Genomic DNA, 18,855 nt, shown 5'->3' with positions numbered 1-18,855 from the left:
TTTCTTTGTTTTATTTTGTGAAAATTTCATATCAACATGTTGCATTAATTCTAAAAACATTATTTGAGTTGATGTAAGATTATAATATCACTTGATCCTGGGAATCACCACTAAGTTCAGAAATATGATTTCTTTTAGAACCTTAATACCAAAATATGTTAGAGCATATAAAATCCAAAAAATAAAAATAAAAATAAAATAGAAGCTATCTACCAAATGCATTTAAAAAAGAAAATACATGTACTAGTATTTCTTAGTTACCAAATTTTAATTGATGACTTATAATGACTTCCACATTTTGTCATGAAATGTGTTTAAAATGCTAATCAGTTGAAATAAATTCAAACATTTTAGTAACTAAAGTTATTTTCAAATTATTGTTATGTATTAGAATATGTTTTTCATTCTATAAATACATTTTTGATTTTTTGAATAAAGATGTAAATTTTGATTTGATAATATATACACACACAAATACAAACATGATTGTATATAAATAAAGCATGATTTAAAATCAAATTTATCAAACATCTTATCAAGTATTTTTTTATAAAATAGTTACATTAAAAAAAATTATCTTCAAATTAATTTGAAATCAATGCATTATTTATTATTTATTATTTTCTTTATCAATGAATGTGAAATATATATTCTTTGTATATATTATGACTATTTTTACTGAAAAGATCTGTAATTTAGATACATCCTTATATTGTCTTAAAATTTGAAGCCATTTAGTCTTTTCAAAGATACACACACACAGGCACACATAACAGATAAATTGTTATTGATTTATATCTTGTTGTTGTTGTTGTTGTTGTTGTTTGTTTGTTTGTTTGTTTTGTTTTGTTTTGTTTTTTTTTGTTTTGTTTTGTTTTGTTTTGTTTTTTGTGTAACAAAATCACAATCTATTTATGAATGATTTTATGATTTTTCATAAAAATAAAGATTTGACTTTTCATACAAAGTTTCAAAAAGAAATAATAATAATAATAATAATTTAAATTATTTTATTATCATATTGGATTCGAAATATCATCATAAATCTCTATTCATGAACTTTTAAAAGCATTTTTTTGAAGTGCAATATTCATTTAGATTCGTAGTAGAAATTCTCCTTGAAAAAGAAACAATTATGTGAATTATTTATTAACAAATTCAAGATACAATAACAACAACTTTCTTATCAAATAGACAAGTAGTGAATAGCAAACAAGATTGACAATTTACTTAAATCAGTCTTCTCAAAACAAGTTAATTATACACTACAGCTATATATATATATATATATATATATATATACAGTTTCTCAAAAATTATAATTTCTATAAAAAGGGGTATTCTCCCTCAACATTCCAAAAACCATCTCCAAATGTATCATAAAATTACAACCCTCTTTTGAACTACAACCTTTCCTCCGGAATGACAAACATAATGTAATAACTACAAAAACATTTTTCTAACACGTTTCTAAATCACCAACTTCAAAACACCACACTTACTACCTTTCAATTCAACCACGTAAACTTGTTTCAACCACCCACCCACAAAGTAAACAAACTTTGTATCATTCATTAAAGTCCATTCTCCAACGGCACTTCAAGCCATACCGACAAGCATTTACTTGGGCTCACGAGGTCAAACTTCGGCCGACAAAAGCCCCCCATCACACCGACAGCCATCGCGGTATCCCACTTAAAAAGCCTTCGAACGTGGAGAATAATCCAAAAGGCTTTTGTTTGGCGTTGCATTCCACATCCCTCGATTGATTGATTGATTGATTGTGCACTTGCAAGTTGTTGTTGTTGTTGTTGTTATTGCACAGTGTGCAGTGCTTGCTCATTAACGCAACCTGATGTTGGTTTTTCTGTTTCTGTGCACTGAGTAGATTGGTCAGTGCGTCTTTGAATTTTGTGAGTTTTGTTCAAGCTTTGTCAAATCTTAGTGAAGAGAGTTGGCTGGACTTGGTGCCAACTTTTGACACTTCTTGCTGGTTTATATATATATATATATATATATATATACATTTTGTGGGTGGTTCTTCTGAACATGTTTCTTGATATTGTGGAACTTTTGTCGTCGAAGACGATGTTGAATTTGTGTAGGCATCTTGTGGACTCGGTTTAAGCATTCTGTTCTGTTTGGAAATTGTTCCTTGTGATTTTACCAGGTTGCTTTTTGGAGCGTTTGCTGGAGATTTGTGCTGAAATTGATGCATGCACGTGGATGTGGTTGCGTCCTGGGCAGGCTCTGGATTTGGATCTTTGTTATGATCTCGCCCTGTCAATCTTCACATCAAACGGAAAAAAGAAAAGAAAAGAGAGAAGCATTTCTTGAATTCAAAGTCATTTTTATTGCTAGTTTTCCTCCCTTGCTTACGACGAACAGCTTGTTTCTAGATTCTACACTCTCGATATCCGTTTAGTGAAAAAAATCCTTTGATATCGTACCAAGAGAGTTGCTTCTGGGACCAGATTCATGTGGTTAATTTTATATGGGTACATCGCTACGAGGTGGGGATTCAAACCCTAAGAGGCCTTCCGCATTCATTGTACTTTTTCCCCGTTCATTAGTTTGAGCCATGTGTTTATGTTCAGTTGTTGTGCTTGGTCATAAATACCTCTCAAAACTCACCTTCGTCACTACTCTTTCTGCCTTTGCTGTGAATTACTACACTTTGCATCCTGTTTTCCTGCACATGAACAACAAGCTGCCTTGTTGTTTGGCTCACAGCGACACCATCGTACTCTATGCCTTTTACTTATCGTCCTATTCCAGCAAAAACTTAACAGGCATGATGATTGCTTGATTGTCTATTAATGAGCAAGGCCAGGAAAGCTCGAGAGATTAGGCTTTTGAAATGTGCAATGAATGCTGAGTTCCGTTGAGTCCATCAAAACTGTCTGCAAATGCAAGTTATTCTATTAAAAGTACCGTTGATGACGTTCTGGATAGGAACTTCCCATAGTCCTTGCTGCGTCTCGACGAAGAAACTACTCTCGCAGTGTCTGTAAAATCGCACTTCTCCCAATTCAAACGAATTGACCAGGGTTGACATAGTCAAATCCCCCCCCCTCCCCCGGGACATTCACTCCACGTTGATGTGAAACGCAAGAATGCGTCGAGGGTCGTTGGAATCCAGGATTAACGACCGTTGCTACACAAGCAAAAAACAATATCACGTTTGTGTTTCCAGCAGTAATCATGTTAACCCTACGTAAATTTCCTGTGAGGTCGAACACTCATTTCGATTTGTTTTATAAGTTCCTACTCTCGATCCCATTTTCGTGAGCTGAATTGACGAGTGCCATGTTTTTCTTGCTTTTCCTTCACACAGCTGCGAAAGCGAATTCGTTAATCTTTGGCATCGTGTGTATGTAGGTTATCAGGCATGGCTGCAGACACACTCCAATGGAAAGAAAAGCGATGCTTCAGGATTACTACAGTGAAAATCAATTCTCGTGATGCACGTTTTATCCTTAACATGCCCATGTCAAAGTTTGCAGCTCTGGTGGTTGATGACGCTACCCATCCAGGTGAACACTTGGATGCCATTGATAACCTCTCGTGTAGCAGGAATCAGTCAACGCAACAAAAGGGGAAACAAAAACAAAACAAAACAAAACAAAAAAGAAAAGAAAAGAAAAAAAACAGTAATAAAAAAAATTGCTACGACACAACCTAATCCACCGCCAGTTGGGTCTCGCAGAGATCCACTACTAATTGTCTGCGAGCACACAACACGGGAATTTCAATGTGCTTGGTCATGTGCGGAGGATAAATCGAATCCTTGCGCATTCGTTGACTCGGATCACCAAATTTGGAATCCACTCTTCAAATCTTGAAACCCTTTTTCACCCTGATGGGGCGTTTCCACCTAAGGAATCTACCAAAGGAATAATTGGAGACTGGAGCGATGGATACCGAAACAACAAAGAGACATAGAGATTACTTAAAACAATGCACGAGATCGATCTCAAGGCATGAGAGAGGAGAGCGCTAATGATTGAGCAGGGGCTCCACGCATATCTTTGTCTCAGTGGCACAAGATGGAGGCGACCATTATGCACACACATTGGGGGAGGGGGAGAAAAGATTCGGATCCAACAATCCTATAATCAACGAACTGGTGGGCGCCGAATTGATCTGTGTGCGGCAGATTCCCCAGAACCCCAAAGCCTTTCAAGGGTACATTATTGGTCCTTCGGTGGAGTGCAGTAGACAAAAAAAAAGTAATGGTTCTAATTGGTTGGGCTGTGCGGCCTCCGTGCGAGGAGGAGGGAGCAACGACGACCTGGAGCCCAGCCAGTAATGTAACGAAGGAAGGCAAAAGTAAGCAAGTAGCAAGCAAACAAGCAAGCAAGTCTAGTCGGGTGTGAGGTCGTCATCGTCGTCGACGTCGTCGTTGAAATTCGTGTGGGTGGGGATGCAAGTTTCGTCCGTCCGTCCGTCTGTCGGTGATTGGTCCTTCTTCAAAGCCCCCATCTCCACTGCTCTTCTTCTTTTTCTTCGTCGTCGTCGTCGGCTCCCAGTGTGGGTGGGTGCCTTTAGGGGTAAATTGGAGGGGAGCTGTGCCGTTCATTGTCATCTCGAAGCCAGGTCCAGAGCCTGTCACATTTCGCGCTCTTCTGTATCTGAAGCTTTTGCTCCGGCACCTGCATCTGGTTGCTGCGAGCGCTTTCGGTGCCTTGTGCTGGCCGTCCTTCGGTGGTGGAAGAGTGTAACGAGAATCTCGCCTGATTGCACCATTTCTTACTGCGGAGTCTCGCGGAGTGCGCGGAGTGCGCGGAGCTGTAGGGTTCAGTCTCCTCGAGGGTGTGAAGAGTGTCCGTCACTGGTTGGATTTCAGAGGAAATTATTAGCGATGGCGAGGTTTTGTCGTCATTTGTGACGTGGGGCAAGTGACAGTGGCATGTGTGATTGGGTTGGTGAGAGTATTCGGTGAGGGAGTTGAGAAGAGCAGAGTAAAGTTTTGGGGTTTTTTTTTTTGGTTTTTCTTGGCTGGCTGGAGAAGAGCTGTTGCTGATGGAACTGGGTGGTGTGGTTGAAGCCGTAATGTTGCTGGTTGACGGAAATTCTTGAAAGTAGAAGGTAGCTCGTACTGTTTTTGAGTCCTGGGAAGCCGAGGAAGGCAGAAGCGCTGTGAAGGTTTTGCCATGGAGGAAGCTAGGGTTTCGAAATCCCGAAGGTTTAATGTCGAGCTCTGATGCAATTGTATGATAATCAGGGGGTGAATTAATATGAAAGGGTTGAGGAAGGCAAGCCGAGTTTTGTGTGGATTACAAGTGGTGAAGCTTGCTCTAGAAGCGATTATCCTGGAGACCGCATGAGATTTTCAGTTTTCATCTAAGCAAGTTGTTTCTGGGTTCTGGGTCTTCTCGAAGGAGGAGCCTAACTCAGCGTATCAGGAATATTGAAAATTGGGGCGTAGTCAGGATGCTTGGGAGATTGCTACCATGGTCGATTGCGCTTGAGCTGTGATTGCACTCAGACCAGTATTTTAATGTCACTTGGTGAAAGTTTACTTGGGCTACCAAGCCCTCGATGGTACTTCATGATGCACACAGTTAAAATTCATGCCAAGGAACCCAAAAGTTGGGTGTAAATGGTGGTGGTCGTGGATAGGCAGCTTATCTTCCAGCCCCGGCTGTTGGGAGAATCGAACTATAGGCCCTTTGGCGCGCCCTGCAAGGTTGCGGTCTAGAACTAGTGGTGGTCGAATTAAGACACAGAAGGACTACTCTCCCTATCTCTGTCGATTTGTTTTGTTTGAATTGCGCGGGAAATTCGCTCGGCCTGCTTATTTTACTGTGCTCAAAATCTTGGAGTGCGGGCTTTGGGAGATAGCGCATTATTGATTCATCAGGACGCTTAACTCACATGGAGTTTAACTACCTTCAGGTACTACACTTTTATCATATGGCGTAGGCATTTTGTTCTTCAATGATATTATGTTTCCGCTCGTTCATGCTTCTAGAAAGGAGCAATGGGAAGGGTTCTGTTGTTCATTTATTTTTTTCGTCTTTATTATTTGAAAAAAAAAAAAAACTAGATTGAATATTGTTTTAATTGTGTTACCATTATAATTCTTACATACCGCTTAGCTGGAAGTTGAGAAAGTTTCATCATGGGTTTAGTATTTTTGATCGACATTTTGTGAGGTCTAACCTGGGAGAATGTATGCTCGGGTTACATTATTTGTGCTGTGCTAGCTCATGTATTGTCATCTGTATTCCGGTATTTGTAAATTAATTGTAGGCAAGTACTTCACGGATGTTCCTATATGTGGGGGTGTTGATCACAATAACTCAACTAGAATCGCGTTTTCAGAAGGTTAAAGTTTACTAGTTTTGTGTTACACTGGATACTTTGCTACATCCTGAATAGTCGTGGCACACTGTTGATAGTTGTGATTGTCTTTGTTCACAGAGAGTGAAGGTTTACAGACTGAATGATGAAGGTAAATGGGACGACAAGGGCACAGGTCATGTGTCCATTGAATACCTCGAGGTAAATTCTCGATCTCTGAGTTAGCTCATGTTCAATAACGAGGATGTAACTGAGCTTGGCGTCCAACACCTGACATTCCCAGAAAGTTGAATATTCATAGCCGGGCCTCTTAGTCGCCAATGATTACCCGAATTATTATTATTATTATTATTATTATTACTTGTCTCGTCTTGCTGGTTGATTCCACACATAGGAGCAGAGCAATCAAGGAAATAGAATTGACTATTTCACAATCTCAGTTAATAGTAACTTTCTATTACCGGGGTGGTCTGGGAACATGCATACTAGAATTTCATTTTCGCTATGTGTTTTCATTAATCTTTTGGTTCTTGAGCGCCGAGCTTCAGTAAGACTATTTACGTTATAGTTTGTAAAAAGTATCGTAGATTCGGACATAGGAAAAACGGAGTTATGGATGGACAAAACAAGCTGTAAGCAACACTTCGCTTATAACACCGAGTGTGCAGATAGTTTAAAAATTCGGATATACTTTAAGCTTTCCTGCACTGGTTTGTAGGTTGATCCCATCAACTGAGATCGTTGAATCGAACCCATACCCTAGTATTAGATTCTGGAGCAATGGCACGATTTTTAGCCATATGAAGGACTTTGATGAAGAAGTCGCTAAGTGACTTTTGGCACGACTTTTAGTCATATGGATTTTTAGTGGCGAAGTTTGCGGGGTGTATATTTTGATTTTATGTTAAAGTGCAGTGAACGTTAAGGGACAAGTGTGCCATGACAATAGTTTCTTGATTGGCTGCAGCGTTCTGATGCAGTGGGCTTAGTGGTTATCGATGAAGAGGACAATCAAACCCTTTTGGTCCATCGAATATCAGCCGATGACATTTACAGACGTCAAGAAGGTTAGTGAGTACTGTGAGCACGGCGTATTAGCCGATCTTTCTCCTCGTGGAGTGTTTGCCTTTAATTGTACTGTTAATTACTTCAAAAGAGATAATACATTTGAGGTCAAATATCCACCGGGGTCGGTGCAGGAGGTCTGTCTTTTTGAAATTCTCAGAAGGTTATGAAGTAAGTATCACGTTGATGGATCGAAGAAGTTGCGACGTGACTGATTGCAAAATTTACGTGTTGATTGTAATCTTATGGTTTAGAATGTACCTCTTCCCAAGTGTTGGTCAGTATTGTTGTTCCTAAGCTTGTGAACTACAGGTTGTACCTTCTTTGGCAGGTTTCACGTTATTTTCTGAGTGTAATTTAACATGAGCAGTTTGTTTCAGATACAATCATATCATGGACGGATCCAGAAGTGGCAACAGATCTAGCCCTCAGTTTCCAAGAAACTATGGGTTGTACTTTCATATGGTAAATTCATTTTACTGAAAATTCATTATTACTCCTTTATAGACGGGTCCCCCTAGGCTTTGTATGTGAAATTTGCAAGATGAAGCCTGTTTCTGTTCTCGAGGGAGCGGAGCTTGTCGATAACTACCTATTAGAGGGCAAAGTTACAGCAGTTCTGTCTTTGTAACGGCTCGCTTCATTTTTCCATCTGATATTAATAGCAGAAATTGGTTTTGGTTTTGGGAGACATTGCGTTGGATCTGCTGTAAACAAAACTGCCCTAGATGTATGTAAATGTTTGTAAACTGCCGTAGATGTGCTTCCTGCTAAAGTTCTGTTTTCAAATTATGCAGGGACCAAATATGCAGCGTGCAAAGATCGATACACTTTCCCTCAGTGGCTGGTATGGTTTGTGAATTACCGTTGCAATTTGATTTTCTGGATGCTCGAGGTAGTCATCGAGATGTGTCTGTTGTAAGGTCATCACTCATGGATTTCTTCTCAAGCTTGCCTGATGGTGCAACAGGATTGGATAGCTCTGGTCGGCCCGGTGCTGATGATATAGATCACTCTGGAACTTTTCAAGACGATGGTAAGTCTGTTCCAAGTTTTTTAGACATATAGAGATTTAATCTTATCCTTCGAGATCTCTTACAAATAATTATTAAATCACCTGTTATCTCACATTCACTGTCTAGTAGTATTCCGACAGATTGTAGAATCATGTATTTGACACAAAATCATCTGCTGCAGTGGATTGAAATTATGGATGCATGTATCGTGGCATAAAACATGATTACTTATGTAGGAAATAACATTTTGTGCAGGTGGAGGCACTGACGCATCTGAGCTCCCGTCGGTTGAACTTTCTACTCTCCCTCAGATTGCTAAGGTGTGCATTGAGTTCTTTTTAGGTGTGATAGAGTTTCTTGTACTTTGGTTTCGGTATTCAAAGGTACAGCATATTCAGTCTACTGGTTCGTTGTCTCAGTAATAACTTTTAATAGCCATAGAATGTGAGAAAAAAGTGAATCCTTTTGGGAGATATTGATAAGATTTTACAGTAAACCGAAAGCCATTTTCGTGGATGTTCAATTTTGGAGTAGTTCCCAAAACACTTGTAGCTGTAACCTCTACTTTGTCTTCTGCAGGTTGTTGGAGAAGTTTTACCTTTTGATAAAGACAGAGTGGCTTCCATGGTTGTGCATGATGTAAGTCAGTAATTTTTTACTTTGTGCTTATGTAATTTATCTGCATCAAAGCATTGAACTTTGTTATCTTGTTTCTTATTTTAACAATTAAGTTACTTACATTTGAGGCACGTTTTTCTCTCTGGAAGGAGTACTGCTAATAGAAAATATGATTAATTTACATGGGTGGATAATTCGTGTTTCAGAAAAATTACATCCGCAAGCTAGTGGAGATATTTCGTACTTGTGAAGATCTGGAGAATGTAGAAGGTCTACATTTGATGTTCAAAATTGTGAAGGGAATCAGTGAGTTGAACCATCGCTGCTCCTCAACGAGTATTTTGCTCGTGTATAACTGTGCTCAACGTGTCAATATTTTGTTTTTCTCTTTCCAATTTGACCGAGCTGCTGGAACAATTGATTTGACCGGCAGTTATGTTTAAGTTCCATGGCTTGATTCTCGTATTTTACTTCATTTTCTTTTGGTTGTTAAGTTCAAAATGATACACTTAACTAGGGGATGGTCATTTATTTCGTACTTTTTGTTTTACTTACTTTTGGTGTCATCAGTAGTGGAGTGGAAAAGTTAAATATTGGGGTATTGTAATATTTCTGTTCATACTTAAATTTATGTCTAGGCATTGAAGCTGATGTGTGTGGGGATCTGTGCCTGCAGTTTCACTCAATGATGGACATATTTTTGATATCATCTTCAGTGATGATTACATTATGGACATCGTTGGAGCCTTGGAATGTGAGCTCTTTTACTTGGATTCAAAATTCATCTTACCTGTACACCTGCTATTTTATATGCTTAAACGCACTTCATAAACTAGTGCTCGTACGTATGTGTATGAGAATATAAGTATCTACAAGTCGGTTCAAACGAATCAGTATGTACTACAGGGTCTAGAGAATGCATTGAGGAACGGTATTTGCTACAAAAGATCTATATGAGATATCTCTTGAAAGAGAATCAGATGGTATGTTAGGAATGAGTTTTGCGTATTTGGAACTCTAATGATTTTGGGTTCCACTTGTGGTCGCTTCTTGAAATCTAAGCAAATTAATGACTATAAAATGCTCATATACTCGTAATATTTTATCTATATGAGTTGCAGTGATTTGGTTCTTCATTTGTCCAAATGATAGCAACAGAATAACTGAATTTGAAGATATTTTTGATATACACTGTTATCTTGTACATTTCACCTCATGTCTTGATTGTGTTTTTGAAAATCTAATGTTTGTTCATTATCATTTTGACACCGAAGTTTGAATGTCGTTTATGCGTATAGATGATCCAGATCTGATATCACGTCAAAATCATCGGGCGTACCTTAAAGAGCAAGTCGTCTTCAAAGAGGTATGGAAATTTCAGTTTTGAGAATGATGATTAGTTGCTGACAATCTCGTATACTTGCAATTTATATAATGAGAAGTTGTTCACTTTTTTCAGTGGAAGTAAAGATATATTTTTTACGGAATGTGCCTCTCCTCTCAAACATGACATGATTGAAGATTCAGTTACTCGAGTACAATAGGTGCGGTGGCTAGAAACTCACAAAATGGAAATACTTCTTTTGTGCACACAGGCGGTTCCTATTTATGACCCAACAATATTATCAAAGATTCATCAAACTTATCGTATTGGTTATATTAAGGTTAGCCACCCACAATTCGTCTTTTGGACTAGTCTAAGTTGTTCCTTGTGGTGCCTTCGTATTGAAGATTTTGTGGTAGTTTTTGGGACAGCTGTGATAATGTTCAAGTTGGATTTTACACAGACCATTAAGTTTTTGTTTGTCTTTTCAAGTTTTATTTGCCATCAAGAATGTCTATGACGTTACAATTCAGCTCTGTGCCTGCTGTAAGGTGTGATATTTATTCTAAATTGCAGAGATGTTCCCACATCTCAGTTATACTACTCTTGATCGTTAGGCTCTGTGGACTGACTTCAGACTGATTATTTTTTTGTATCAAGACAACAATTTGAATTTAACATGGTACGTTTTATGTAAAGGATGTCATTTTACCTCGGGTGCTGGATGATCAGACGTTTGCGACGATGAATTCAATCATGCTTTTCAACAATGTATCAGTAAGTTCGTTATGATAAAGCCACGATGCTGATAAAGATTTTGGATAATTCATTGCTCAACATATTTGTTACTTTGTCGTGTCCATTTATAGAATATGAAATTCCAAGTGGTTTTGGCTAGTTACTTGCGAACAACCTTCATAATGGAATAATATCTTTTACTGCTCTTGATCATGTATCCGTTCGTTTCAGCGTTTTCTCAAGCAAGAGTGAATGCCCTGCCGACATTTGATTTTGATACTCCAGTTCTGCTGTCTTAGATTTAGGTCTTGAAGACAGAAGTTTAAAGGTTCATTAATTTCCATCCGTGGGTTTTTGCTAACATTTTGGAAGTGTTTTTGTGTATGCAGGTGGTGTCAGCTCTCCAAAGTGACTCAGCTTTTTTGTCGGGGCTTTTTTCGAGATTACGATCACCTGAAATACCAGAAAAGAGCAGACGAGATCTGGTGAGTTTTAATTTTAGCTACTGTGCCAACTGATTGCTTATGTGCTTGTTTCTGCAAGAGGGGGTTCACATGTCTTTTTTTCACTTTCTCTGTGTCTTCTCGTTCAGGTGTTTTTCGTTCAAGAGTTCTGTAACTTGAGTAAACAGCTTCAACCAGGAGTTCGTAGTCAGCTCTTCAGGTATACTGTTTAGTTAAAGATATTTTATGTAAGAGACCGTCTTCAACCAGGAGTTCATTGTTCAATGTGTTAATTCGAAATTTACTTTGATTGAGTAGTTATATGTAAACGTCGAAAACATTTGGACGAGCCTTGAAGTAACGCATAAAGGTTCTGCAAAATTCTTCTACAAATGACCTGTGTAACTGGAATTCCTGTTTGTGTGGCAGTGCGCTTGCAAAGGAGGGCTTGTTTGACATACTGAAAGACGTTCTTAAGGACGTTGAAGAAAGTGTTCGATTGAGCGGGTTTTTCTCTTAACCTTTCTGTGCTAGTGTTTAAGTGGGGTTTACGAGTCTTCTTCTGTACACATTGAGTGCATGTTCCTGATGATATGTGTCTTCAGCTTTCAAATTTCCAGCTGTTAAGCATTTCCATGATTACAAACTGCAAACTATTTTGAGCTTTTGAAAGTTGGAAGGTGACGCTGACCTTTCAATTCTCTTACTTCGTTGGCTGATGTATCTGACAGTTGCGATATACTGATCGTGATTTTAAACAATGATCCGGCACTGCTGCGCAACTTTTTAGTGCAACAAACAAATCACACCTTATTCAGTGAGCTGGTGCGTATTGCTTCGAAAACAATTCAGTGCTGGAAATCACTTTTGTACTGGAACTTTCTGGAGCCTGGAGTATCAATAGTTTTCATGCAGATAATATGTATCAATATTTTCAGCACGGGACAGTGTATAAATCTAACTGTAACAAAAGTTAAATATCAATTAATCTCACTAAGATTGAAAGCGTTGAAGGTCTACCTCTAATACAATTACCGGACCAATTATGCAAGCTTTGTTCTGAGCACTTCTTACATCTGGCATGTTAATGAATTCGTTGTTCTGACAGGTTTCGGGTATGCTGACTCCAAGTGAAGGTGGACTTCAAGCACAACTTTTGGAAATCATGCGGATGCTCTTGGACTCAGAAACTATGGACGGAGTAAGCGTTCAATAACTATTTTTGTTCCCTTCATGGTGGTCTTTTGTGTTGTTGTCCATGTATATCTTGTTGTAAGACCTCAGCCCTCTTTAATTCAACTTTTCAGGGATGTCTCGTGCTATATTTGTGTTTTCGTTAACATTTGACGTATTCAGGTCATGATGGCTGCTAGAATGTACTAATGTAGCCAGCGTATTTTGAAATATGTATCTGGTTTTTCTAAAGGTCTCAGAACATGAAATATCGTGACCTTTGTTTAATTGCAGTACTACAGCAATACAGGGTCTTAATTCAAGCATGATTGTCCAAATTGCTTTTTGGGAAGTTAAAAAGGATAGCTGTTTTCATCCATTAACTGGCTTCGTTGTTGTGAATGTGTGGGTTACAGCCGCAAGTTGAGAAAAGCCCTTTTTTGGAGGTTTTCTATGAGAAGTATATGGATCAGATGGTTGAGGTCCTTACTAGTGGCTGCCCACCTGAAGTGGGGGTTGGAGAGTCTTCTAAGGACCTTGTTAATGACACTCAGAATCAAGTCGAACGACCTGTTTCGCCTGAAATTCTTGGGAACATTTGCGATCTTCTGTGCTTCTGTGTCCAACACCATCGTTTCCGCATTAAGTAAGTGCAAGGAGTAAGGATGACCTATTTTATTCTTGTACTATTTTATGGTCAAAAAATGACTGTTCATGGTGCTGCAAAGAATGTCGACATTGACTTATATGCTCGAAGAAATGTTCGAGTGCAGGTATTACGTGATGAGGAAACATGTTGTGGAAAAAATTTTGCGGTTGACACGCAGAAAGGAGAAGTATTTAGTTGTGGCAGCAGTGCGTTTTATAAGAACGTGCATTTCTTTGAAGGTTAGCTGCTTGGAGCTACTGCTCTTTTGACTTAAACTATGATTTTTGCTTGTTATTTATCATGTCGGTATTCGGAGATGAAGAGCTGCGATACGATCTTATGTTTTGTTCACTCAAGGACGCTAGTTACTGAGTCAGCACATTTGCATCATTATCAACTCCACATTGTGGTCTTAATTGCTGTAGCAAATTGTTTTCCGAAGTAAAATTGTTACTATTAATCATTGAATGTAGGGATTTAAGTGTGCGCATTTTTGAAACCTTATCTCAATGACGTTCCTTTGTTGACAGGAAGAGTTTTACTACCGATACATTGTAAAGAACAATTGTTTTGAGCCCATCATTTCGGCTTTTGTAGCAAATGGGAACCGTTATAATCTTCTGAACTCAGCTGTTTTAGAGCTAATTGAGTGCATCCGAAAGGTTAGTTCATTACTATTTCGTACTGTTTCGTTCCTACTTTTATTATTTCTTGGTTATGATGTTGCTGGGTGTTGAATCTCAAGCAATGTGGAGGCATGTTCATTTCTCGATGTCCTAGATGTGACATGCAATCATGAGTGAAGCTTTAGACAAGTTTGATGGTTAACATCCTGGGCTAAAGGTATTAGTTGTGTTTTTATGTCTATTTTATGTGCAGGACGGCATCAAAAGTCTGATTGTACATTTGATTGAAACATACTCGTCAAAATTGGAGACCATTGACTATGTGAATACGTTTCAAGCTTTGAAGTTGAAGTACGACCAGGTGAATATGTGCTTGTATTATGTCGTGGACAATCTGGTACTTAGATGCAAATGTCTTGTGAGTATGTTTTGCATGAACTGTTTGTTAGCTACAGAGCGCAATGCGATTGAATTGATGAGTTGCATTTTATGCGGGAAGTTTTGCTTTGTTTTTAATATCGAACTTTGTTCTAGAAAGGATTTTCTTGGCAAGAGGCAAGTAACGATGTAGTGTACTCTCTTGGGAAGTTTAGTAAATGAATTTATACTCTCAAGTTAGTACTGCATAGGTTGTGTGAGTGATTTTGGATTTTCTCCTGTTAGAATACCCATCTTTTTGATAGTATTGGTATTATTTTGAGCCTTTTGGGGTCCCCATTTTGAATCACTGATTTTTGGATTTGGAGTTTTGCAGATGATGGAGTCTCCTTCTGGATTCCCAGGAGGTAATATAAGTAACAGTGGACTCCATCCTGGTTCTCGCAGCAACCTTGAAGGGGTTGGTCAAGTTTGCTTAGCTGAAAGTCGTAAACGAAAAGATGATCGTGCTTTAGATAAAGATGAGGAGGATTATTTTAACGAAGACAGGTACTTTTTAGTTTTTAACTCTGTTTAGATATGTTCAAGTCTATTTGTCATCTTTTTAATATATATATATATATATATATATAATTTTAGGGGCAACGTGGGAGCCTTGAGAACTTCTGCTTCGTTAAGCAAGGCTAATTTTGCAGTCTCAATCTACGAATTACTCAGTCCTTTCTGTTGTCATTCTGTACATAGTGATGACGAGGAGGATGCATCAACAGCTAAATCAAGGGCATCTTCAGGTCCAAAAGCAATGAATGCTGGATTACTCAACAAAAACTTTGTTCCGGGCCAAAAATCTTCCAGGTCATTAGTCTTGAGACTCTGTTAGTTTGGGTGGATTGTTCCACTTTAGTGATTATGAAATATATCCTTTTTGATACGTTTATTCATTATCTTGCAGGAGTGCTGACGTGTTCCATGTTTTCTTGTACATCACTTACACTAGGTGTAAGAATCTGAACTCGTAACCAGTTTTGAGCAATTTAAGATATCCCGTTCTATTGAAGATGTTACTTAATCGGTTTCATTACGTGTTCACAGTGATGAGGAGGATATAGCATCTGCAAGGCTGAGAGTTTCTGCAGGTCGGCAACCAACTAAGGCAGTAATATTAGTCAGCAAATATCACGTATCTTACAGGTTAGGGTTACTGCAAACGCTCATCTTTGTTCGATCCAATGTTACCGTTTAGTAGATTATTTCGTGTATCCTATTTCTTATATCTTATTGATCCGATTCATTGACCGTGTTTTATTGTGAATGCTTTTATAGTTGCCATTCTCAAGGTCGGTCATCTAGTTCTGAATTTTATTCTTAAGGGTGGGTTGTATGTTTCTCTAAATTTTTCTTCTGTTTTTTCAGGGGTAACATGTTCGGCTTAGTAGATTATGAGGATGAAGAAGATGACATGCCCATGCTTACGTCAGTCCCACTCACAGATCCTGCTTTGCCAAATTCAGAAGATACAACAGTTGCGAAACGAAAGTCACCTCCTCCAGAAGATTTGGACCAGTATGATACAGTTGTCTCAAAGAGGCAAAAACCTGAACAGGCACAGGTTGGTAAAGACGCCAATGGCCAGAACGATGTGACTTGCATTGACAACTCACATGAAATAGCACCCTCCGAACTAGGTTCTGGGGTTCAAGGGCCAGCGGAACTGATAAGGAAGTGTTCTCAAGTATCCTCTTCCCCTGGGAGTCCCGCATCACGATCTGACAATGTTAAAATTTTCCCCGTCGAAGAGCCAAGGGTTGCACAACTGTCAGGAAATGGTATTATGATAGACGAGAAGACTTCTGATGCAAACTTGCATTCAGTCGTAAAATCGAACCACGTTGGTGGTGGAGTGTCTGGGAGCAACAATGATACAAAGAAAGGTGTAAATGATTTCTGTTCGAATGGCCAAATTAAAACTCTCCCACTAAGCGCGGACTGCTCACCCTTGGTGGGAAATGATACAAAAAACACAGCGAACGGGGGGACAAACTCTGTGACTGATCAAATCAGCGAACATGAAGGTGAATTCTCGACACCTCCAGGACGTGACGAGAAGCAACGTCTTCAGAATGCTCCTGGCAGCTTAACAAGAGCGGCCGACGAGATCATTGACGACAGTCGAGTTACAACTGAAGAGATAGTCTGCAACACGACAGCAGAGAAATGTACAGGTGACGATGATATATGCAATGGGACAGCTATCGAGGGTGTAGAGGTGGTAGATCATGGGAATGGTTTCATCAAGGATACGATGGCTATGAATGTTGCCACCCAGCTGCTCAACAATGGCAGTTTAGATCATGAAAGCAAAAAAATGAGCGGCTTGGGTACCGACATTATCAGGGCAGTGACGCCGACATCTCCCGAACCTTACACAGTTCGGTAAGGTGTCCCAATTTTCCGCACCACTGGTATATAGCTTGTCTTGAGTTTTATCTCAATTGTAATTGTCCATCGTCTATTGACGATTTTTTTTACAGAATAACAATAGTAGTAATAATAAGAATAATAATACTAATTTTCTCGTCTAACAGCCTCAAACAGCACTTGCTATTCTTTGTTCTCAGATCCTTTCCAGATGCAGTAATCTCGGATTAGCATGGATCTTCATTGCATCAATCCTCACAACTCGTTCCAGTTATTCCGTGCATGGGTTATGGTTTAGTTACTCTGGTTGAACATCGTATTCAACTTTCACAAAAGCACATCTGTTGGTAAAGTTTTGCGTCAACAGTACTGAACTGTGTTCAGACTGAGAATTGATTCACTTCGCGCTGTGTTTCTCCCCTCTTGCCTCTGCTCTTTCGTTGTACCCCTCAATGCACAAGAGTTACTCCAATTGGGAGGCTGCGTCATAGAAATTGTGTTATGTAGGAGGATCCGGTTTTGGTGTATGAACAAAAAGTTGTCGATGGCGTGTGCTATACATGTTCCAAAAGTTCAACTATCTCAAACCAACGAAATCTCAAGACTTTGGAGTTAATGCAATAGAAAAACGTTGACAAAACGAAACAGCTTTACAATTTCAATATCCTTGCAAGTAAATTGCATAACACAGATGTCTAATCTGTTGTTATTTATGTAGAATATCAATTCTGTGTAGGCGTTGATACGAAAGCTACAATGGGTTTAGCGTGATGGTTGTTACTTGTGCAAGATCAGATAACCATAGTCTATCACAAGATGTTACAAACGAAGTATGTTGAGATTATTTATATCCATCGTCTTTCAATGTATTGTATGGATGTTCAAGGTAGAGTACTCGAGTTTTAGTAGCATAATACAAGTTCAAACTGAGATGAGGACTAATATGCAATTGCAGCTTTCAATTTGTCGTACCAACTCGGAATGGAATACAGTTGCCTTTCAAAGCACAAACCTTTGCACCATTTTTATCAATTCTACTATCTTATATAGGCACAAACCAACAAGTATTAGCAATCCATCTTTTTCAACAACAAAGCTATTACTCTTTGGAAGCAATAAGATCATTGTCTTCCTCAGACAGTCCAACGAGGATGAAACTTGATATTGTTTGTCGTGACACAAAGGACTGTTTGAGATTAATTTGTCACAAGATTTTTATTCTTTCCTTACTAGAAAACTACGCGATATTGTTTTGTGTCATTACAGCATCATTGTTTGGTAAGAATCTTTATCAGCAAGGTATGATTGCATGAAGAATCAATGTCTTTGAAAAATTGTTGCATCTAAATTCAAATTGTATCCACAAAATTGAAAGATGCGAAGCTATGGTGGTCAGTGCCATAAACATTGCTGAGGTAGAAGCCACCAAAGACGGCATAGTAGCATGTCACTATATTGCCAGAAACAACACACAAGCAGCACCTTGACAAGGAGAATAATATCAGAGAAAATGGTTTTTGGAGGATACCAAAACAACAAACAAAAACACCTTGCACAGAAAACTTAGATAACAGAAAATCAAGCAAAATCATGCAAGCACAAACAATGACCTCGCAACACAGCGATTTATCACCTTCAAGCAAGCATAAGAACTTGCACCTTCACTAGTGCCACATCACACCGCAAACACATCCGGTAGGGTTGACGGGGCCACTGTTATAAATATTTAGTATACTAGTATACATACCAAAAGGGTTAGCCCTTTTGTTTACGTCCTTTTGGCACACCTCTCTCGTGAAAGAAGGAATCCGTGGTAAAGCACAGATTATATACTAACAAACTTGAGTAATTCTCACACTTGACAGTAGCTCAGCTTCTTCATTCCACAGCATAGCTTTCAGATGATGACATTTTTTAGTTCCGCGTTTCTTCTGACTACCGGTGACAGGTTTGGTAAATGATTGTCCATAGACAATACGCCTTAGAATTCGTAAAGATTCTATTGCAAGTGTGGGTTGTCAAAATGAATACACTTAGTCTTTCGTGGCATGTCATCAATTGCTTACTAAGGAATAGAGTCTGTATTAAAGACGATTTA

The 18,855-nt window shown here is 38.7% G+C and overlaps 1 protein-coding gene and 2 long non-coding RNA genes across 4 annotated transcripts; 2 read left to right on the top strand and 1 right to left on the bottom strand.

Annotated features, from left to right (window-relative positions):
- Positions 1-754, bottom strand: LOC149989424 (uncharacterized). Its single transcript, XR_016502780.1, has 2 exons — positions 262-754; positions 1-97 (listed from the first exon to the last, which is right to left on the bottom strand). It is a non-coding gene; the product is annotated as an uncharacterized LOC149989424 (long non-coding RNA).
- A 2,656-nt stretch (positions 755-3,410) lies between these two features.
- On the top strand, positions 3,411-3,745 carry LOC149989423 (uncharacterized). Its single transcript, XR_016502696.1, has 2 exons — positions 3,411-3,536; positions 3,710-3,745. It is a non-coding gene; the product is annotated as an uncharacterized LOC149989423 (long non-coding RNA).
- A 768-nt stretch (positions 3,746-4,513) lies between these two features.
- On the top strand, positions 4,514-16,921 carry LOC112281391 (uncharacterized). 2 transcript variants are annotated; one of them, XR_002969594.3, is made up of 27 exons: positions 4,598-5,901; positions 6,430-6,510; positions 7,277-7,376; positions 7,755-7,839; positions 8,172-8,221; positions 8,345-8,410; positions 8,646-8,710; positions 8,970-9,029; positions 9,215-9,314; positions 9,685-9,762; positions 10,307-10,374; positions 10,604-10,672; positions 11,032-11,109; positions 11,460-11,555; positions 11,663-11,733; positions 11,943-12,020; positions 12,245-12,338; positions 12,622-12,714; positions 13,103-13,332; positions 13,460-13,574; positions 13,866-13,997; positions 14,215-14,322; positions 14,716-14,888; positions 15,084-15,194; positions 15,292-15,338; positions 15,432-15,530; positions 15,753-16,921. XR_002969594.3 is itself a non-coding variant. In XM_024517853.3 (26 exons), exons 1-26 carry the CDS (start codon positions 5,881-5,883, stop codon positions 16,774-16,776), a joined length of 3,345 nt encoding a protein of 1,114 aa, XP_024373621.1. In that variant the 5' UTR covers positions 4,514-5,880; the 3' UTR covers positions 16,777-16,921. The 2 variants fall into 2 exon arrangements, 1 of the variants encoding a protein (XP_024373621.1); XM_024517853.3 differs by lacking the exon at positions 15,292-15,338 and having other exon boundaries at positions 4,514-5,901.
- The last annotated feature ends 1,934 nt before the right edge of the window (positions 16,922-18,855 follow it).

This window comes from Physcomitrium patens, chromosome 4 (genome assembly GCF_059467195.1).
Source record: "Physcomitrium patens ecotype Gransden chromosome 4, ASM5946719v1, whole genome shotgun sequence".
NCBI classification, from domain to species: Eukaryota; Viridiplantae; Streptophyta; class Bryopsida; order Funariales; family Funariaceae; genus Physcomitrium; species Physcomitrium patens.
This window is presented reverse-complemented; position numbering and strand designations above follow the sequence as displayed.